The sequence below is a fragment of the Podarcis muralis genome, chromosome 1 (genome assembly GCF_964188315.1).
Source record: "Podarcis muralis chromosome 1, rPodMur119.hap1.1, whole genome shotgun sequence".
Lineage (NCBI taxonomy): Eukaryota > Metazoa > Chordata > Lepidosauria > Squamata > Lacertidae > Podarcis > Podarcis muralis.
Window position 1 is genome coordinate 6,345,668 of NC_135655.1, and position 23,134 is coordinate 6,368,801.

Consider the following 23,134-nt stretch of genomic DNA (forward strand, 5'->3'; position numbering starts at 1 on the left):
CGTTCCACACGGCGGGTGCCACCACCAAGAAGGCCCTCTGCCTGGTTCAATGTACCTTGGCTTCTCGCAGTGAGGGAATCGCCAGAAGGCCCTCAGAGCTGGACCTCAGTGTCCGGGCAGAACAATGGGGGTGGAGATGCTTCTACTGGACTGAGGCCGTTTAGGGCTTTAAAGGTCAGCATCAACACTTTCAATTGTGCTCAGAAATGTACTGGGAGCCAGTGGAGGTCTTTCAAGACTGGTGTTATGTGGTCTTGGCGGCTGCTCCCAGTCACCAGTCTAGCTGCCGCATTCTGAATTAGTTGCAGTTCCCGGGTCACCTTCAAAGGTAGCCCCACATAGATGCCAGTGTTGCCCGCAGCCCCCCTGACCATCACTCAAGGCACCCCAGAGTGCCACAGCACACTGGCTGAAAACTACTGTATTAGGGGTCACTTTTGTGTTCATAGCAGACACCCAGATGTATACAACACACAATACTGTCATCTTTGTAGTGTTCCTTAGAATTTTAGAAAACCTACGAGGATTCACAGAACTAGCCTCTCCCAAGTCAGAATGAATGGAACAATAAAAACCAAACCAGCCAACCTTAGGAAAACTCCTGTTAAAAGATTTATTGCAATAATACAATAAATTTTTAGAAAAACACACGCATCTGTTAGGTTACAACCCTACCTAGTGGGGCAAGTGGCGCAAGGTTTGCTGGAAAGGCAGCCAGGGGTTGGGGACCCTCAAACGTAAATCCCCCTCGGAGGGTGGAGAGCACTCATTTCAGAAGCTTCGCTCGGTATCTTTTGAGGCCACTGACCCCAAATGCGCAGCCTTGCCTCTGTGGCGCCACAACTATGACCCGCAAGATGCTCAGGCGGTTGTCTTCAGCCACAACAGTCCGCTAATGGGGAGCCTCTCTGCTCCTCGCCATTCAAGCAGAACACAATCACACCTCAATTGCACTAAAGTTTTGGGCACACACTCCCGGTTTCTCCACATAGCTATATATGTGTAAAAACATTTTTTTATATATGTGTGTGTATCTATATATACATATAAAACAAAAACCAACCGGAAAAAAACCATTGTTACAAAAAAAAAAAAGTGTTTCTGGAAAGGATTTGACACCCGAACATATTACAATCCTTGGGGCGCACCTTTGTGAATTCAGAGTGGATGCTACACTACGGCGCTAGAGAGGCATCATTTTAAGACAAAGAAATCAGGATTGACAAAAGGTTTGTGGTTTACTGGCATTTCCTATTAAGAGGGTTTCCCCTCTCTTCTTTTTTAAACAAACCATAAATAAGCAGCAGAATGGATGATGGGGCAGGGAAGGGAACATACGAGTTATATTTACAAGGGGGAAAGGGCCCAGCAGCTATGAGCCCAGCATTGAGCAGCCTAACTCCTTTGCAACTAATAAAGTGCCTTCTTTCACAGGACCTCCTTCCACACATATCGTTTCGAACACAGGAGAGACTCGCAGGGCAGTGTCCCACGCTGAGCATCCTTTGAGGCAAAGACAAGTGAGACCTGCACCACCCGGTTTCCCTCCGGTCTCTCGTAGCTGGACAAAACCTCACCGGGAGCCTGCGATGATGGAGCAGGCTGGATTACATTGCTGCTGTTCTTCTGCGTTAAGTCTTCGCGGGCTGGGAAATCCCGCCCGACGGGTTTAAAACTGGAAACACTGAACCGGTGGGATCTTTGGTTTATTAACAGAAATGCGCAGAACCCCACCTCCCGCGGGTACGTCTGCCACGCAAGGTTCCCCACGCCACCAACTTACACTCAACTCCAGGCCAAAGTGGGACAGGCAGAGAAACAGAGCAGAAACGCATCACAGAATCGAAACACCCAAGAGCCAAATATTCAGCACCAGCGGCTGGAACCCTCTCCTGAAGAACTGCGTAAAAGTGCAGAAATGCCCACCATCCCAGGCCTGTTATCACAGAGGAGGAAGCCTTTTGGCTGGCACGATCTTGGTCTCGGCATGTGTGCTACTCCACAGAAGCGGATGCCCGTAGGACTGCACCACGTGCACTCTGAATCATGGCAGGAAGCATCCTTGGGCTCACACTGCTGGGAGTGGCATGGGCAGGGAGGCTGCCTGCCTGCCTGGCACCTCTCCCCCAAGGTGCACACTTGGCACTTTAGGCCGCGGTGGGGTTGCAAGAGAGCAAGGGCAGCAATAGAAACCCACAGCCAACGTCTCCCTTTATTGTTCTGTAACGCATTGGGGGTTGGTACATCGTGCCACTAGATGCTGGACTTCAGTGTTCTCCAGTGAACTCAGGCCCAAATTTCCATGGGGGCGTGGGGGCACATGTCCCCTCCCCACCTGCCCTGCCTGACTTGCACCTTTTGCTCACTCATTCCTTGCCGAGTCTTGGCCTCCATGCACACAGGGCCTACGCTGTCTCTTATACACGGAGAGATGGATTTGCATGCTCCGAATCTCCACCCACTAAGTGCCTGAACCAGGACTGCTTTTCTCTAGGGGGCTGAACAAGGAAAGGGTGCATTGTCAAAAGCCTAATTCACGCCCCCACCCCAATTGCCAAAAGCCTGCCTAGTCAGAATATCAACCCAGGCTGAGGTCCGAGGGGCACTGTGCTATATCCAACTGGAAGCCGAACTGGATGCAAGAACCAGGAGGATTTCATGGGGTTTTTGACCAAGGAGGAACACAAGCCCCATTGCTCTCAAGCATGAGGAGCACAGGAAAAACAAGCCACATGGAACGTGGACCAAACTTCAAAACGAAAGTGCGGCTCCTTTGCACACAAAGAGGATTTGTGACGAGACAAACCTTATTGTAGCAGTAGAATTGCTCTGTATTGGCAAGTTATTACAGTCCAGGCTTTCTTTGGTGTCGGGCAGCCAGAGCATGAAGCCAGGGAACTGCAACTGGATCCATAAGAGCGTGCGCGCGCACACGCACACGCTCACACAAAGGCGGCATGACCTAACATCTATTTTCTACCCTTTAAAAATAAATAACCTATTGATATTGAAGAAACATGATGGTTTTCTGTATTAAAATTATGGCAACGGAGATCAGAGACCGCACAGAAATGCAGCAATCTGCACATCTTGCCAGAAGGCTCTACAAATGTGCATTTTGTGCTGCAAATTTTCTCCCCTGTGCACACTTTTAGAATAAACACACACACACAAACGTAACCCAAGAACCCTGCTGGGAACTAATCACAGGGGATGTGGTGGCCACAATAGTTTTCTCTTTCAGTCTTCATGCTTCAAGATATTTGCCAGGCCACATAACCCCAGATCTATCTCCTTTTTTTGTTTAAGGGACTAAACTAAAAAAGAAACTGAAGTTAACAGACAGGATCCTCCTCCTTTCACCCTCAGCGGAACACGTGGGACTCGGAAGACGCACAGAGTTCCGTTTTCAGGTGTCCAAAATGCGTGTCGAGAGAAAACAAGATGCAAGGTGACTGTCGCGCAGTCAAGCTTGGGCAGATTGAAAGCATCTTCCGGAGGGGAGAGCGTGTTACGCAATCAGAAGTCTGACCCTTGATGTTCCAGGCACTACTTAGCAGAATTGGGAAGGTTTACTACAGTGATGGTGGGCGGGATGTGGGACAGGAACTCCCCCCTGCCACAGAGGTCCGAGTGTCGCCCTAGCGATGTCCAGTGTACGCTTTGAACCAGGAGGTAACGGAGGCCGCAGCCGAGGAGATCATGCCTCCGGCGCTGCTGCTGGCGATGGGCTCCCGCGAGGCCAGCGTGCTCTGGCTCTGAAGCATCTCCACCGTCTGCGAGGGGATGTCGCAGAACCGGGGGCTGGGCAGGTTCTCCCAGTCCGTCCCCAGGTCCGTCTCTTCGTCGCTGACACGCTCGTCGCCGCTCTCGTCCGTTTCGCCGGCGCCGCTGGGGTCCACAAACTCCATCGAGTCCTCCAGGTCGGCGCTGATCTCGAACGGCCCGGACCTGCGGTCAGAAAAACGGACTCGGCTTACGGGGAAAACGACTCGCAAATTGGGACCGGCAAGAGGAACGAAGATACCTTTTGCAGGAGAATGGCAGAGCTTTGCTACACTTACAAACTCTCCAGAAGAACAAGGTTTAAACCGGGCACCCCCAAACTCGGCCCTCCAATGGGACTACAATTCCCATCATCCCTGACCACTGGTCCTGTTAGCTAGGAATGATGGGAGTTGTAGTCCCAAAACAGCTGGAGGGCTGAGTTCGGGGGTGCCTGGGTTTCAACTGACTGGTGGATCACTTAATAATAATGCTGTAAGCTGTGGTGTAGGGACAGAAATCCAGGTTCTCATAATATTTGGGAAGGTCTCCAGCGAAATTTGAAGAACACAAGTAAGGGAAAGGGTGTCACAGTCTAACCCTTTGAGGCCAGGATTGGAGCTGAAGAGAAACCAAAGGAACTAAGCTTGCTGGGGAAAGGCCCTAACCCCTCTCTACCATGGTGAACCACAGACACACTCTCATATTAAGGATACATTGCAGTCTGGCCAAAGGACCCAAGGGGGCTGGGGAGCAGGGCTGCAGAGGAGGCCTGGCCTGGGAACAGGGTGAGAGATATAGACTTGGATGGCTACATTCAGCCCCCAGGCCTGAAATTCGTCTCCCCTTCAGGTAGAAGGTCCGGCTCAGCTTGTGGATGCCAATTTCCCTCCAAGCCACAGAGGGTTGCTGCCAGCCAGAGCGGATTCTCCTAGGCTATGTGGACCGCTGCTCCAGTTCAGTATAAGGCAGTTTTAGTTGCTGAATTTGGCTCTCTGTTCAGTTGTCATGGTCATATTTCATAGCTCAGGGAAAGCTGAATTAGGAAAGGAGGCCCTGAGGGAGCAGAGGGAGGGAGGAGGTATCCTGGTGGCACAGGGATGGGGAATAATAATAATAATAATAATAATAATAATAATAATAATAATAATTTATTATTTATACCTTGCCCATCTGGCTGGGCCTCCCTAGCCACTCTGGGCAGCTTCCAAAAATATATATATTAAAATACTGTAATACATCAAACATTAAAAGAACGATGAGGGCGGAGACGCTCCTTCAGATATACAGTGGTACCTCGCAAGACGAATGCCTCGCAAGACGAAAAACTCGCAAGACGAAAGGGTTTTTTTTTTTTTTTTAGTTGTTTCGCAAGACGAATTTCCTTATGGGCTTGCTTCGCAAGACGAAAACGTCTTGCAAGTTTGTTTTCAATGCATTCCTATGGGAAACCGTGCTTTGCAAGACGAAAAATTCGCAAGACGAAAAAACTCGCAGAACGAATTAATTTCATCTTGCGAGGCACCACTGTACTGGACCGAGGCCGTTTAGGGCTTTAAAGGTCAGCACCAACACTTTAAATTGTGCTCGGAAACGTACTGGGAGCCAATGTAGTTCTTTCAAGACCGGTGTTATATGGTCTCGGCAACCGCTCCCAGTCACCAGTCTAGCTGCCGCATTCTGGATTAGTTGTAGTTTCCGGGTCACCTTCAAAGGTAGCCCCATGTAGAGCGCATTGCAGTAGTCCAAGCGGGAGATAACCAGAGCATGCACCACTCTGGCGAGACAGTCCGCAGGCAGGTGGGGTCTCATCCTGCGTACCAGATGGAGCTGGTAAACAGCTGCCCTGGACACAGATTTGACCTGTGCCTCCATGGACAGCTGTGAGTCCAGAATGACTCCCAGGCTCTGCACCTGGTCCTTCAGGGGCACAGTTACCCCATTCAGGACCAGGGAATCCTCCACACCTGCCCGCCTCCTGTCCCCCCAAAATAGTACTTCTGTCTTGTCAGGATTCAACCACAAGGCTGTGCCAGGCTTAGAAGTGGCACAGAAAGGGGACAAGGAGGGCGAGGTGGTGATGGCAGGGCGCAAAAAGAGGCTGGAAGCTGCCTCTTACCTTCCCAAATGTTCTGTCTCGGGGCTGACCAGGTACATCAGGTTCCTGAGTGTATGCAGAGGATGCAGGAGGTCTAAGTTTACGTGCTGGAAGAGGAAGAAAGCAGAACATCCATCAGGCAAAATGTGCTGAGACGAGGAAGGGAAAGTGTGAAGCCACACGAGAGGTTAAAAAAGAAAAGAAAAAGAAAAATTGCATTCACTGTACCTGAGAAAAGCAAAGGTAAAGGATATTGGCGTTCAGCTTTTTCACTGCCCACGTGAACTTCCTCCTGCTGAGGTTTTCCCCGCAGAACTCACTGCAAGACACGTTAAAAACACATGCACAAACTGAAGGGAGAGCTCTCAATGAAAGGATCCTCTCCTGTTTCACCGCCTTCCGCAACGCTAGCAAATCAAGCAAATCTTGGCAAAACGATGGCTTTTATTCGGCCAGTTGGCAGGAAAGGGAAAAGCGTGCATCTTGCCCATCTCCATTTCTGGAAGGAGGAAAAACTAACTGTTCGGGCATTTCTTCTATGCAGAAATAATAATAATAATGATGATGATGATGATGATGATGATGATGATAAATTTATTTATACCCCGCCCATCTGGCTGGGTTTCTCCAGCCTGGTAGGCTTCCAACAGAATATTAAAATACAATAACCTATTAAACATTAAAAGCTTCCCTAAACAGGGCTGCCTTCAGATGTCTTCTAAAAGTCTGGTAGTTGTTTCTTTGACATCTGGCGGGAAGGCATTCCACAGGGCGGGTGCCACTACCAAGAAGGCTCTCTGCCTGGTTCCCTGTAGCTTTGCTTCTCGCAGCGAGGGAACCGCCAGAGGGCCCTCGGCGCTGGACCTCAGGGTCTGGGCAGAACGATGGGGGTGGAGATGCTCCTTCAGGTATAGTGGGACGAGGCCGTTTAGGGCCTTCAAGGCCAGCACTAACACTTTGAATTGTGCTCGGAAACGTACTGGGAGCCAATGTAGGTCTTTCAAGACTGGTGTTATATGGTCTTGGCGGCCGCTCCCAGTCACCAGTCTAGTTGCCGCATTCTGGAAGGAATCCCTTCGAGAGGGGAAGGGTTAAGTCAAAGCTGCAGACCATGCCACCCAACCTGTATGCATTCACCTCTCTCTCCCTCTCTCTCTCTCTCTCTCTCTCTGTGTGTGTGTGTGTAGGTCCTGTTCAGTAAGCAGAGACCCATGACCGGGGTTTCCCAAACTGGAGTGGCCAGCTGGTTTTTTTGGACTACAACTCCCATCATCCTTAGCTAACATGAGCAGTGGTCAGGGATGATGGGAGTTGTAGTCCAAAAACAGCCGGAATCCCAGGTTTGGGAAATGCTGCACAAGAGGTCCCTCCCTATACCTAGAGGACGAACCCGGGAGCAGCTATTGGGGCTTTCTGTTTTCTGCGGGAGACTTATCAAATGCACAAAGAAAAGGTGAAATCCACGCTGCTCTCAAATATCTCCATTTTTGGCTTCCTCTCCGGTGCTACCACACGGGCCTTGGGGAGCTCAAAGTGCTTCACGAATACTCCCTTGCAATTGTTACAACGTGCAATTGTACGGCGAGTCCAGCTGTTCAGCTGCATTGGATCTACCCTGCAGAAAACGGGGTCTTTCCGAAACATTGCACACAGAAGAAAATCCCAGAGTGTAAACTGGGGTTCAGGGACTCGGGTGGCGCTGTGGGTTAAACCACAGAGCCTAGGACTTGCCGATCAGAAGGTCGGCGGTTCGAATCCCCGTGACGGGGTGAGCTCCCGGTGCTCGGTCCCTGCTCCTGCCAACCTAGCAGTTCAAAAGCACGTCAAAGTGCAAGTAGATAAATAGGTACCGCTGCAGTGGGAAGGTAAAAGGCGTTTCCGTGCGCTGCTCTGGTTCGCCAGAAGTGGCTTAGTCCTGCTGGCCACATGACCTGGAAGCTGTACGCCGGTTCCCTCGGCCAATAAAGCGAGATGAGCACCGCAACCCCAGAGTCGGCCACGACTGGACCTAACGGTCAGGGGTCCCTTTACCTTTAAACTGGGGTTCATGCACTTATAGACCTGGTGCTCAAAACACACGATGCCCCCCTCGCGCTGCCCGCCGGGTTATTCCAAGACAACTTGCCTGTTGTACAGCTTCTTGGGAAGGTTAACGTCAAGTATATGCGACAAAATGTTGACAAGCTGAGTTGCATAGCACAGGGCAGCACTGATGGTGTAAGCAGGGTTGTTATGTTCCATGTCTGGAAGGGAAACAACAACAACGGGGCCCCCCATCAGTAGGTTGTAAAAGGGCTCTCCCCCCAGGAGTATCAACTATATACATCTCCCCAGGAAACAGCCCCATCAAGAAGGGAGCCTTAGATTCCAGTGTAGCATAATAGTTAGGGTGCCGAACTAGGACCTGGGAGATCAGGGTTCAAATCACTGCTTGGCCATGAAGCTCAATTTTGGGCCAATAACTGCCTCTCAGCTCAGCCTGGCTTGCAGGGGTGTTGTGGGGATTAGAGAGGAGGGGGAGAACCACGTAGGCTGCTTTGAGCTCCTTGGGAGAAAAGGGTAGGGTATGAATGCAATAAACGAATACAGTGGTACCTTGGTTCTCAAACACCTTGGAACCCAAACACTGAAAACCCAGAAGTAAGTGTTCTGGTTTGCGAACTTTTTTCGGAAGCCGAATGTGCCTTGTTTTGAGTGTCATGCTTCTGTTTTGAGTGTTATGCTGAGATCTGTTTTGCTATTTATTTTGAATTTTGTGGCTTTTTTTGTTTTTGTGGCTGTGTGGAACCCAATTCAGCTACTGATTGATTGTGTGACTGCAGTACATTGTTTATTGCTTTCATTTTATGGATCAATGGTCTCATCAGATAGTAAAATTCATGTTAAATTGCATTTTTAGGGGTTGTTTTTAAAAGTCTGAAACGGATTAATCCATTTTGCATTACTTTCTATGGGAAAGCGTGTCTTGGTTTTGGAACGCTTTGGTTTTGGAACGGACTTCCGGAAGGGATTAAGTTTGAGAACCAAGGTACCACTGTACGGAGGGGTAGAGATGTCAGGGAAGCACATAACCTGCACATAACTTCAACTCACTTTGTCCATGGCTGTGATGTGAACCCTGAATTCTGCCCAGCTCTATCTCAGGGCCCCTAGGACTTTTGCTTCCACACACCCACGGACAGGACACAAACAAAAATTAAAACTGTTTCACGAAAGGGTGTATGAATTATTTATCTTCTCTGAACCCCGAGTCACAAATCCCAAACCCCAGTTGACATTTTTGCTGCCGTTCCGGCTTCTGAGAGTTCTGCAGGCGAGGGATTTGCCGGCATGTTGTCACAACCACGCTGCCAAGAAATTTGCTCTGCCTTTTTTTTTTTCCAACCAGGAAAAAAAGGAAAAGGAAAGAAAGTCAAGATTCTTAGGGAGTTTAATTCTCTGCCTGTGCTCGACAGCTTTGTGTGGCTGCAGAATCGCAACCGACGGGGGAGTCCTGCTGACACACTCCCAGGCTTCCCCAAATTCAGTCTAAGTTATGTGCTCTGCGTTGATGTTAACCACATAATCTGAGTGAAGGAATGAGCAGAGGCTTACTCCCAGTGAGTTTAACTTCAGCCCGGCCACAGGCTCTGTGGAATTTTTTTTACCTGGCCCTTGAGTGGTCTTCTTCTCTTCCACCCAGTTGTAGTAAGCAGAATAATCTCCGTTGTTGGGAAGGGTGATCCAAGGCCCCGCGATGCCTATGCTGGTGTCTCCGTTGTGGTCGTCACACACCCATCGCCCGGACAGGTAGGTGGTCCTCCTGGCTTCCGCAAGCTTGCTCACAGTGCTAGAAGTCATGGCGTTGTCGCTCTCGGACGACATGTCTGCGGGGTCCCTGGAATAAAGGCAAGATGCTGAATGGCGGTCTCTAAGGAAGGATATAGGGACGCGGGTGGCGCTGTGGGTTAAACCACAGAGCCTAGGGCTTGCCGATCAGAAGGTCGGCGGTTCGAATCCCTGCGACGGGGTGAGCTCCCGTTGCTCGGTCCCTGCTCCTGCCAACCTAGCAGTTCGAAAGTGCATCAAAGTGCAAGTAGATAAATAGGTACCACTCCGGCGGGAAGGTAAATGGCATTTCTGTGCGCTGCTCTGGTTCGCCAGAAGTGGTTTAGTCATGCTGGCCACATGACCCGGAAGCTGTACAGCCAATAAAGCTGTACAGCCACATGACCCGGAAGCTGTACGCCGGCTCCCTTGGCCAATAAAGCGAGATGAGCACCGCAACCCCAGAGTCAGCCACGACTGGACCTAATGGTCAGGGGTCCCTTTACCTTTTAAGGAAGGATATAGCCACCCCCACTAGCAGCTGCTACTGGTGTCCCCTCTGTGAACTGGGGCAAACTGTGCTCAAGGGGCTCAGAAACTGTGCAGAAAGTACAGAAATAAATGAACTCCTTGGGACATCGTCCCAGGAGTCCAGCTTTTCCTCTAAAAAGCAGGAAAAGAAAACATTGTGGCTAAAATTAAGCACTTTGCTTTCAGTGGAAGAAATAAATCCATGCTAACATCATCTCCCTTAGGCAGAAAGTGATTAAAATTTAACATTTAAGGAATTAGCTTCGGTCAAAGAAAAGCTGAAAACAGGCGTAAGACAAACAGGTGTTGAGGCTGCAACCCCAAGCAAACTAATTATCCCCACCCAACCAGCCACCTAGAAGCCACCCTTTAGACCACGCAGGGTAAAATGGAGGAAAATTAAGAACCACGCATGTCCCCTTGAGCAGGATAAGCCTATATGGGATAGCTCAGTCGGCAGAGCATGGGACTCAAGCCCTGCACTGAACAAACAGATTCCTGCACTGCAGGGAGTTAAGACTAGAAAGCCCTTGTGGTCCTTTCCAACTCTACAATTTTTTATTATTATAATACAGTCGTAACTTGGAAGTCGAATGGAATCCGTTCCAGCAGCCCGTTTGAATTCCGAAACATTCAGAAACCAAGGCGTAGCTTCCGATTGGTTGATGGTTGTGCAGGCGTGCCAGAAACAATAGCAGAAGCTGCACCGGACATTCAGCTTCCAAAAAGACGTTCGGAAACCGGAACACTCACTTCCGTTTTTTGATCGTTTGGGAGCTGGAACGTTCTGTTGGGACATTGCCTACGTGCTTCTGTGCAGCTTGGCAGAGTGAGCAATTAGTAAGTTGGCCGAAGGCCAGGGAGACTGAGCAGGGGGAGTTTCTGCCTGGAGATATGGGAGCCTTGGATACAGCTCTACTGTTGGAGGAGGTCGCCCATATAGACAGAATGACCCATGACTTCTCTCTGTGTGTAGGAGTGTCTTGGAGTGAGTTGAAGTTTTGTTGAGAGAGAGTTAAGATCCCTATCTGTAACTCGTATATAGTAACTTGTGAGTCTGCTGCTGTACACAATAAATCTCTAAGAAACCAAGTTACTAGTAGGCAGCATTTTGTTCCTGATCATCCTGCCAACTTGCAAACAAACGTTTCCAGAAAGTCTGCGTACGTTCTGCAATTTTCAACACCTTCAACTCCCAAGGCGTTCGGGAGCTGGGGTATGACTGTAATAATATTATTGCCTGTATGCAGCCCATCTATCTGGGTTGCCCCAGTCAGAATTCTTTGATCCTAGGATAGAAAGTAGTGATGTATGGAAGTGAGAGCTGGACCATCAAGAACGCTGATCGCCGAAGAATGGATGCTTTTGAATTCTGGTGTTGCAGGAGACTCTTGAGAGTCCCATGGACTGCAAGAAGATCAAACCTATCCATTCTTAAGGAAATCAGCCCTGAGTGCTCACTGGAAGGACAGATCCTGAAGCTGAGGTTCCAAGACTTTGGCCACCTCATGAGAAGAGAAGACTCCCTGGAAAAGACCCTGATGTTGGGAAAGATGGAGGGTACAAGGAGAAGGGGACGACAGAGGACGAGATGGTTGGACAGTGTTCTCGAAGCTACCAGCATGAGTTTGACCAAACTGCGGGAGGCAGTGGAAGACAGGAGTGCCTGGCGTGCTCTGGTCCAGGGGGTCACGAAGAGTCGGACATGACTAAACGACTAAACAACAACAAAGATAGAAATGTAGTAACTTTTTAAAAATGAAGCTGTAACTCCCACTGCGGCTCAAAGGGACTTTCACCCAAGTAAACGTGATTCTGGTTTGGGTACAAACTGGGTGACGTCAGGAGAGGGTAAGGACCATTTCAACACAACCCCTTGTCCCCATATTCCCATGGCCTTCCAGTTGCCACCAGGTTTCCTGCCCACAGCTTTGCAGCCAGATGAGCATGGATCTAAGTAACAAAATTATTATTACTACTAAACCCCACAAAAGAGCACATGTATGCCTCTCGCCTGCTGCATCTTGCAGACCGAGGAAGTGAGCACTGCCACCCAAGCGGGCAGCTCACCCCACTGGCTCGGCAGCTGCCCCTTCCTTCCCTACCTCATGCCAATCTTCACCTCCTCGATAGGGAAGATGACGGAGGTGAGTTCCAGGACATGCGAGCGCCGGAGCCCTGCAAGGTGCTCGTGCTGGCTCCTCAGGTCGTAGTTCCTTTTCTCCACCAGCTCTCCCAGCTTGCGGTTGTGCCTCTGGATCTTCTCCTTCTTCTCCTGATGCCGCTGTGCCCTGCGGTAGAGCTTCTGGTTCTCGTCCTTAATTCGGAGAAGCCACTCGGAGTCTGGGGCAGAGTAAAGGCAATGGTTAGCTTTCGGGGTGGAACCGTCGTTTCTTCAAACTGGTGCTGCAACCGGCTCATTCTTTCGATCAGAGATGGCCAGTCCTAGGCAATAGCTTTGATTTATAGCTTCAACTTTCCCAGCTGTTAACTTGTGATTAATGAAAATGGGTTAGTTACATTGTTCTAGCAGGGGGGACACAGGTGGCGCTGTGGGTTAAACCACAGAGCCTAGCCAATCAGAAGGTCGGCGGTTCGCATCCCCGCGACGGGACGGGGGGAGCTCCCATTGTTCAGTCCCTGCTCCTGCCAACCTAGCAGTTTGAAAGCATGTCAAAGTGCAAGTAGATAAATAGGTACCTCTCCAGCGGGAAGGTAAATGGCGTTTCTGTGGGCTGCTCGGGTTCGCCAGAAGCGGCTTAGTCATGCTGGCCACATGACCTGGAAGCTGTACGCCGGCTCCCTCGGCCAATAAAGCGAGATGAGTGCTGCAACCCCAGAGTTGGCCACGACTGGACCTAATGGTCAGGGGTCCGTTTACCTTTACATTGTTTCCCCAACTTGCTTCCCCAGCTGTTGTTGGACTACAGCTCCCATCATCCCTGACCACTGGTCCTGCTAGCTAGGGATGATGGGAGTTGCAGTCCAACAACTGATGGGGACCCACTGCTCTGATGGTTATAACTGGTTGCTTGAACCACTTTATGCCAACTGAAAGGGCCCCCTCAAACGTGCCCAATGCTATTCCGCTACTGCGGATTGCAGGGGAAGACTGACAAACGAAGGCCAAACTTTCTTTCGGGGAAGTTGCCCGCCATTACTGATCTTATCATCAAAGAAGCCCAGATAAGCTTCTGGGAAATGCTAAGGTCACATAGCATGCTTTGCAAAGCCGTTCAGCTATGGGAACAGGAGTGCCCCAGATAGAGTCTGCCAACGCTTCTACTGAGGAAGAAGAGGAGGAGTTTGGATTTGATATCCCCCTTTATCACTAAGCTAAGGAGTCTCAAAGTGGCCAACAATTTCCTTTCCCTTCCTCCCCCACAACAAACACTCTGTGAGATGAGTGAGGCTGAGGGACTTCAGAGAAGTGTGACTGGCCCAAGGTCACCCAGCAGCTGCATGTGGAGGAGCGGAGACGCGAACCCGGTTCACCAGATTACGAGACTACCGCTCCTAACAACTACACCACGCTGGCTCCCAGCACGAGCATCACTTACTTCGTGCCATTTCTTCGTTTTCCTTGCAGATCGTTTGCTTCAGCTGCTCAACCCTCATTTTGCAGGACATTATTTTCCACCTCTGAAAGAAACAGAGCAAGTAGAGGAGCTGCCCCCAAATCCACCACCTCAACAGCCTTAATCAACCTATCAGTTTCGTTTCAGGGCCCAAAGGAGCAGCACCTATGATAGGGCTATTTATTATCCCCTGAACTGCACATTGCAATGTTTTCAATCAAGAGGCTTCTAGGTATAAACATTAAATTACTGTGACCCAGAGTAATCCTGGGGCTGGCTGAGTGTGGTAATTCAGTGCGAGAACAGCACTTTTCGCTTTCCCCAAAGGCGTTATTATTTTAGAGACAAGTGAGACAACAGATAAATCTATTCTCTCAACCAAATTCGCCTTCAGCAAAAAAGTTATAGGTCTTGCTTATCTGCAAGCTATTTGGGCACTGCCTTGGAAACAGAAAGACTGGATGGAGGCTAGAACAGACAGACACTTTTACAGCTTCAGAATAAAAAAGAAATTCCAGCCAAAGTAGCTGTAATTAAGTTCTGTCTTTCTTCCAATGAACTCAAACCATTGCACATGGTCCTCTTCCAGTTCCTGCTTTCTCCTTGAATCAGCCCTGAGAGGTAGGTTAAGCTGGGAACGAGTTTGACTGACCCAAGGTCACCCAACTGGGCTTCTTGGCTGAGTCGGTATTTGAACTCAGGTCTCTCGTGTCCTAGTCCTACACTTTAAACGCTACATTGCACTGGTGGAAGCATAGGATAAAAGCAACTCTCCTTTAAGGGTACCCGATCACCCCTTTTAAAATGTAGGTTTACTTTGGCAACTGGTAGAGCATGAGCCTCTTAAACTCAGGGCCACGGGTTCAAGCCTCAAGTTGGGCAGAAAGATTCCTGGACTGCAAGGGGTAGGACTAAATGACCCTCGAGGTCCCTTTCAACTCGAGAATTACAGGACACTGTGCTCTGTAATAGGTTTGTGTTTATCCTTCTCTGAAATCATTATTAAATGCCCCAAAGGGAGCTGAGGTTTAGGGATCAACCTTACAGGGTTGTTGCATGGCTTACCAAGATAATGTGGATGTTGTGCTTCGAACACTTGGGAGGGAGGAAATGTTATATAAATGCAAAATATTACTACTGGACTGAAGCTGGTGCCCCACGGTACAACCCCACACTCCCCTGGGTATGCATGCACAAGAGACCCACAAGGGCAGGGCTGATATGCGGTTCCTTCTCATGTGAAGAAAACAGCGCGGGTCTACACTGAAAAGTGGCCACTGCACTTCAATGTGAACTGGAAGACTTCCACAGGACTCACCAGCTGGTCAGTTATCCATTTCCCCTCCATAGCTTTTAACAACCTACAAGAAGGGGAGCGGAAGGAGCAGAAGATTAGCTGGCAACCAGAACCACGCTTTCAGCAAACATCAGAGGTTCGAAAGACGATCTGCCTGTGCTTTAAGCCAACCAAAGCAGGTAAAAGAAACTGAACTGGGACTTACTGGGACTGGAATTCGTGCTGCTTGTTTCTAAGGTGCTTCAATCTCTCCTTCTTTTCAGAAAACCTGGAAAAGAAAGAAGTTCAAAGTTGTGGAAGGTGAAGATCTACTGTTTGATGGACCAGCCTATGTGTTTGTTTTTTAAATATCCATACAGCACTATGAAATTTAGGTGCTTTATATACCTTTATATACCTAAGGGACACGTGTGGCGCTGTGGGTTAAACCACAGAGCCTAGGACGTGCCGATCAGAAGATTGGTGGTTCGAATCCCCACAACGGGGTGAGCTCCTGTTGTTCGGTCCCTGCTCCTGCCAACCTAGCAGTTCAAAAGCACGTCAAAGTGCAAGTAGATAAATAGGTACCGCTTCAGCGGAAAGGTAAATGGCGTTTCCGTGCGCTGCTCTGGTTCGCCAGAAGCGGCTTAGTCATGCTGGCCACATGACCCGGAAGCTGTACACCGGCTCCCTCAGCCGATAAAGCGAGATGAGTGCCGCAACCCCAGAGTCGGTCACGACTGGACCTAATGGTCAGGGGTCCCTTTACCTTTACCATATACCTTAGCAATAGCAGAGCACCAACCTCATCAACTGAAGGAGTAAAAAGATGGATGCAACAATTTCAGACATTTTAATCAGTGTTAGGAAACTCCCAAGTGCCAGGCACATTTTGCGACTGGCACGGTTCCACTTGTGACCACGTGGAGATCTCTGGACGGAAGGTTCTGCGACTGACATCTCCATCTGGCTGAACACTCCAGCTTTCTTAAGCAGGTAAGCAAAAGAGCTTGTTTGTTGCGCTGGTCTCCCACCTTTTTCTCCAAGGAGTACATGGTTCACCCTCTTCCTCAGTTAACCCCAACAACGACCCTGCGAGGTAGGTCAGGAGGTTGCGACTGGCTCCAAGGTCACCCAGTGAGCTTCACGGCTGAGTGGGGATTTGAACCCTGACCTCCCAGGCCCTAGTCCAAGCACTATACCACCCTGGCTTCCTACAGTACTTCTACTATTCGGCAGTTATATATATTAAGTAGGTAAACAAATATGAGGAAAGCAAAATGTCACTTAGGGAAGGATCTGAAATATTTTCCTTGATGCTTGAATTTGTTTTATTCTGAATTGTTTTATTGGATGTTTTAATGTGTTGTAAAGCGGTATAGAAATGAAAAGAAGAATAGTAGTAGTAATAATATAGAAAAGGCACCTAGATATTCTGTTGTGGCGACCATAGCCATGGTTTAAGGTTCCATTTGGTGATTAGCTTATATATCTGAGTTTCTAACACTGTTTAGAGTGTTTTGGGCACAGCTGTTCGGCTTAACTTAGACCAGGAGTTTGATGAGGGGCAGCTTATGTTTCACTGGAAGACTGCCAGCCAACTTCTGACAGGTCACCTCAAGGCTGACCGTGGCCTGAACCTGCCAGATAGTCCTCATGTTCTTGAGAAGGACCAGGATAAGATATGTGCTATATCATTCAATGCACCACCCATGGGATTCTGGCCAAAATAGTAACACCACAAGACTGCGGTCAGGCCACACATGACCTAAAAAAGTGATGAGCTGTTAAGCCAGCCACATATAATATAATCATTTGGAAAGAGATGTGCACTCAAAGGTATACTGATGGCAACTATTGGTTAAACAATTTTGCACCCTTCTTCCCTTCTGTTTCTTTATAACATTGGTATACTGTATTTAAATTTATTAAGTGGTATTGTGTTTTCATCAACAGTAATTTCTGCTCATTCTTGGGAAGAAGGTCCCAAATTCCTACAATTTCCCTATCCTACAGCATCCCCCCCAGCCCCCCCCCCCACAGTCAACAGGAACAGAAGGGGGGGGGCACAGAGGGGAAAAGGAGAGAGGCAGGGAAGCCTGAGAATTGAGCCGCACACCTTGACAAAAGCATAAAAACAAACATAGCAAACATAGCCAAAGAAATAAAATACAAAAAGCAGTAACCAATCTAAAATGTAAAACAGAACTAAAGGAGCCAGGTATAAATTAGAGGAAAAGCCTATGCAAGTTTACGCAGAAACAAGCTTCACTATGTTCAGATTGCACAATCCTACACAGTGTAGTAATGCCCAATGAACCTACCAGGGCTTACTTTGGAGTAAACTTGCATAGGAGCACATTTAAACATTTTTCCGGTTTCCAAAAGATGCTGAACATTTTCCAGTACAGTGGTACCTCGGGTTAAGAACTTAATTCATTCTGGAGGCCTGTTCTTAACCTGAAACTGTTCTTAACCTGAGGTACCACTTTAGCTAACGGGGCCTCCAGCTGCCGCCGCACCACGATTTCTGTTCTCATCCTGAAGTCAAGTTCTTAACCCGAGGTACTATTTCTGGGTTAGCGGAGTCTGTATCCTGAAGCGTCTGTAACCTGAGGTACCATTGTAAATGCAAAGTAAGAAACACAAAACACTTATTGAAATTCATTTCTTTTTTTAAAAAAGAAATCTTCCACTACTAACAGCCCATTCTGCTGCTTCTCATGCCAGACAGAAACAAGTCACAATCCCTGGCTTAATTTTAAATCTGAAATTGAAACAGGAAATGTGATTTGTTTCATCCTCAAGGAAACCACAATCTGTAGCCAAAATCTGTTCTGAAGGGCACCAGATTGGCAAAGACTGCTTTAGCTATTATGTTACGCTATTTTTGCTAGCTCCTGGAAATAAGTATTTCCACCCCACCCCCCGCAATGTACAGTGGTACCTTGGGTTACAGACGCTTCAGGTTACAGACTCCGCTAACTCAGAAATAGTACCTCGGGTTAAGAACTTTGCTTCAGGATGAGAACAGAAATTGTGTGGCAGTGGCAGCGGGAGGCCCCATTAGCTAAACTGGTACCTCAGGTTAAGAACAGTTTCAGGTTAAGAACAGATCTCCAGAACGAATTAAGTTCTTAACCCGAGGTACCACTGTACTTCTCAAAACTATGACACAATGCTCAAAACACCCTGCACAAAACAAGGAGCAGGTTGCCTTTGTTTTCACTAACGGCAGGACTTCCTGCCAAACCGTGACTCATCACCGACAATTAAATGTTAACCAAGCTCGAACTTCTTAACAAACAAAGTGTTGGAAGAACGTTTCCTGAAACAAACACTGCATTTCAGCATGAAGCATAATTCAGGAGCAGACTAACAATGAGGAAATATAAATCCTATTGAGATCCAAGTGACTCAAACTTCTGTGAAGTTAAGAGTTGAGAAGCGGGAGTTACGACAGCTATGCTATGTACTATTTCGCTCTTGTGACTTCTTCCTGTTTACAAAAACTGTGAATCACCCATGACATATGTGAAATCATAAATATGATTTATTTTAATCATACACACACTCTCTCTCTCTCTCTCTAAAGGAACAGGTAGGTAACTTGGGGTGCTCCTGGATCCACTGCTGTCGCTTGAAACCCAGGTGGTCTCGGTGGCAGAGAGTGCTTTCTGCCACCCTTGGCTGCTGGCCCAGCTGGGCCCTTATCTGGACACAGCCTAACTTCTGTGGCCTAAGCTCTGGTAACCTCTAAGTTAGATTACTGCAAAGTGTTAAATGTGGGGCTGCCTCTGAAGACGGTTCAGGAACTTCAACTGGTGCAAAATTCAACGGCCAGGTTGCTCACCAGAGCGAGAGGAGCTGAGCATATTACACCGATCCTGGCCTGGACTGCCAATTAGTTTCTGAGTCCTAATCAAAGTGCTGGTGCTGACCTATAAAGCCTTAAATGGCTCAGGACCTCATCAAGGGCCCTTCTCTATGTCCGCCGCCCCCTTCTCAAGAGGTTCAGAGGGCAACAACATGAGAACATGTCTTTTCTGCGGTGTCCCTGTTTGTGGAATGCTCTCCCAGAGAAGCTCACCTGGTGCCATCATTACATGTCTTTAGGCGCGAGTCTTTCCCAGCCCTACCTGAAAATGCCAAGGATTTTATCCTGGGACCTTCTGCATGCAAAGAAGATGCTCTTCCACTTATCTACTATGGCCTATCAAGGAGGGTGTTGGGACTACAGAGCTAACAAAAAAACCCTTGAATTCTATGATACAATATCTGGTCTTGTGTCTTGCTTAAGATGCAAGGCAGAAAGTCAGCTACAGTTCCTACCATTTAGAAGAGAAAGGTTTGATACTCAACCTGACAGCTTGCTTAAATTAACAAATGTGTATGGTCACCCACGGTCATGTAAAGAGCCGTTTGTCCCTGTTACGGCACTGGAGGAATCAAACACCGGGGCAAGTACTGCCAGAAGAATCGGGAAACAATACCACCACCCTGAAGAGGACTTTATGCTGCCAGACCAGGCTGGGTTTCCTTCAGTGCTAGCAACGTAAGAACAGTACCACTGGATCTGACTGAGTGCATCCTGTTTCACACCGGGGCAAGCCAGATCCCTTTCAGAAGCTGGCCGTGAAGATCATGGACCACTCCCCCAAGGTTTGCCCCCGCTCCCACCAACAGATGCCCACAGGTACACTGAACCACCACAGGTAAGCTGTAAGTTGCCCTGGGCACGAGAAAGCAACTAACAAAATTTAATACACAATGACAAGTTTACAAGACAGGAGTCTTGGACTCATAAATCACAGAACTGGAAGGGACCCCGAGGGTCGACAAGTCCAAGCAACTGCAATGTCGGTATCCTGCCCACCAGTATCCCTGGGTGGGCTGGAACCAGCAGCCTCCTGGTTGACAGCCAGACACGCCAGCCCCTGAGTGGCTGGCGAGGTCTATTACCTTGACCTCAAGGGGCAGTGTCCACCTGTCAGCACCGAGCCGCAGGAGTGCCTTTGAGCATGTGCAGAAAGCCGGAGCCACTTATAGACAGTGGTACCTCGGGTTAAGTACTTAATTCATTCCAGAGGTCTGTTCTTAACCTGAAGCTGTTCTTATCCTGAAGCACTTTAGCTAATGGGGCCTCCCGCTGCCGCCGGAGCACGATTTCTGTTCTCATCCTGAAGCAAAGTTGTTAACCCGAGGTATTATTTCTGGGTAGCTATACTTTTCCCAGTAGTGATGTATGGAAGTGAGAGCTGGACCATAAAGAAGGCTGATCACCGAAGAATTGATGCTTTTGAATTCTGGTGCTGGAGGAGACTCTAGAGAGTCCCATGGACTGCAAGAAGATCAAACCTCTCCATTCTGAAGGAAATCAGCCCTGAGTGCTCACTGGAAGGACAGATCCTGAAGCTGAGGCTCCAATACTTTGGCCACCTCATGAGAAGAGAAGACTCCCTGGGAAAGACCCTGATGTTGGGAAAGATGGAGGGCACAAGGAGAAGGGGACGACAGAGGATGAGATGGTTGGATAGTGTTCTCCAAGCTACCAGCATGAGTTTGACCAAACTGCGAGAGGCAGTGGAAGACAGAAGTGCCTGGCGTGCTCTGGTCCAGGGGGTCATGAAGAGTCGGACACAACTAAACGACTAAACAACACTATTTCTGGGTTAGCGGAGTCTGTAACCTGAAGCGTCTGTAACCAGAGGTACCACTGTACAGTGGTAACTCAGGTTAAGTATTTAATTCGTTCCGGAGATCTGTTCTTAACCTGAAACTGTTCTTAACCTGAAGCACCACTTTAGCTAATGGGGCCTCCTGCTGCTGCCGTGCCGCCGGAGCCCAATTTCTGTTCTCATCCTGAAGCAAAGTTCTTAACCCGAGGGACTATTTCTGGGTTAGCGGAGTCTGTAACCTGAAACGTCTGTAACCTGAAGCGTCTGTAACCCGAGGTACCACTGTATACACTTTCTTTATCCTGGATAAAGCCTTAACCGCAACCGGGCCCCCACCTGGGAGGCTGAGGTGAAAGGGGGGCTGCCGAATTTCCGGCTTGAGGAGCCCCCTGAGGAGAAGCGCAGCCAAGGGGCCCAGAGACCCCGGGGAAGGGGGGAGGGAAGGGGAAGAGGAGGGAGGGGAAGGGCCTGTCCGCCCTCCTCCTCCGAGGCACCCACCGCTCCGAGTCCCGGCCGTCGAAGAAGACGAAGTCCCCCCCGCGGACGCACTTGGCGCAGGTGAGGCGGCGCCGCGTGGTGTTGCAGAGGGGGCAGCGCTCCACCGCCACGTACAGGCCCTCGGCCCGGGACTCCGACTCGGCCCCGGCCTCCGCTCCCTCGGCACTGGCGGCGGCGGGGGCCACGACCCCGGAGGGCGGCGGGGGCGGCGGGCGCTGCTGTTGCCGCCGCGGGCGCTGCGCCGGGCCCGTCCAGCCGCCGCCCCTGGGAGACGCCATGTTTGCCGACGGGCTCGCGGCGCCCGGCGGTCACGTGGGACTTTGTTTTCAATCCGGGGCATGATGGGAAACAAAACAACCAGCGGAGGGAGGGAGGGAGGGGACGCACGCGGGGGCGGGGCTTCAAGGGGAAAGGAGCGGCGGTGACGCATTACGCAGAGGCGGGGTGTCACGGGGGAAGCGGCTCTCATTGGCTAATCCCAGACGGGCCTACGGGCGGAGTTTAAAGGGGAAGGAAAGGTGGTGACGCATTACGCAGAGGCGGGGTGCAATGGAGGAAGCGGCTCCCCTATTGGCTAATCCCAGACGGGCCTACGGGCGGAGCTAAAGGGGAAGGAAAGGTGGTGACGCTCTGAGGAGGCGGGGGTTGATGCGGGAGAGCGGTTCCTATTGGCTGCCTCGCATCCCAATCCCAGGCAGGTGTGGGAGCGCAGCTAAAAGAGGAAGGAATGGAGGTGACGTATTTTAAGGGGCGGGGATGAATGGGGGCGGTGTTTGATGGGGAAGCGGTTTCTATTGGCTGCCTCCCTGCCCAATCCAAGGCCGACTCCGTTTCCGCTGGATTTCATTCTTACCCTCCAAGGATTTGGGAGTATTTTCACTTTTACTTATTGGGTTATTATTATTACTATTACTATTATTATTTATTGTATTTTAGTGTTTTGTTCGAAGCCGCCCAGAGTGGCTGGGGAAACCCAGCCAGATGGGCGGGGTATAAATAAATAAATTATTATTATTATTATTATTATTATTATTATTATTATTATTTCTCTGCGCATTTTTTTTTTGCATAGGGTTTAAAGGTTGCCGGCTGCCGAAAGGAGAAGCTGCCTTTGGAACCGCGGAAAATTAAATTTATGTGATTATGAAAGTTAAATATAAACTCAACGGCAGGCAAGGAGTTAAAAGGTTCGCGTTGGTTCGCCTTTGAAGCCGAATTTGTGAAATTCGCACTTGCAGGGACAACAGGAAAACCAAAAGGCAGCCATTCCATAGACAAAGGAGATGGTGTTGGACTTTCGGAGGAAGAGAGGAGAACTAGCCCCGCTGTACAAAGGGGAGGGCTGTGTGGAGAGAGTCTCTTCCTTTGAATTCCTAGGAGTTTATCTCAGTGAAGACCTTACTTGGAAAATCAATACAACCCAGGTGGTTAAGAAAGTCCAACAGAGACTCCATCTCCTCAGAGTATTGTGAAAGAATGATGTCAATCAACATTTGATGATCTCCTTCTACCGGTCCACAATAGAAAATGTCCTTTCATACTGCATCACGGTGTGGTATGCTGGTTTGACATCAACTGATAGGAAGTGCCTACAGAGGGTGGGGAGTGCAGCACAAGATATTATGGGCTGGATGAAATAGCGGAAGAACATTGCCTCAGGAGAGTGAGGAAACTTCTCAGGGATGATTCACACCCTGGCCGGCACTTTCTTGATCTCCTGCTCTCAGGCAGAAGATATAGAAGCATGATTAGTCGTACCAACAGGGTAAAGAACAGCTTCTATCCGTGGGCTGTTAGGCTGCTGAATGAAAAGATAACAACAGGGCAACTGACTTTCGGGTTTGGTGGGTGTGCGTCAGTAAACGAGGGGAATTAAGACTAAGAGAGCTGAGTGAGGGGTGCT

General features: G+C 49.2%; 1 protein-coding gene across 1 annotated transcript; it reads right to left on the reverse strand.

The window, feature by feature from the left end:
- Positions 1-589: 589 nt before the first annotated feature.
- On the reverse strand, positions 590-21,532 carry ATG14 (autophagy related 14). The gene is made up of 10 exons (XM_028728292.2): positions 21,232-21,532; positions 15,282-15,344; positions 15,098-15,140; positions 13,762-13,843; positions 12,307-12,544; positions 9,511-9,740; positions 7,989-8,106; positions 6,092-6,182; positions 5,885-5,970; positions 590-3,951 (listed from the first exon to the last, which is right to left on the reverse strand). The coding sequence occupies exons 1-10, from the start codon at positions 21,507-21,509 to the stop codon at positions 3,642-3,644; spliced, it is 1,539 nt and encodes a 512-aa protein (XP_028584125.2). The 5' UTR covers positions 21,510-21,532; the 3' UTR covers positions 590-3,641.
- Between the last annotated feature and the right edge of the window lie 1,602 nt (positions 21,533-23,134).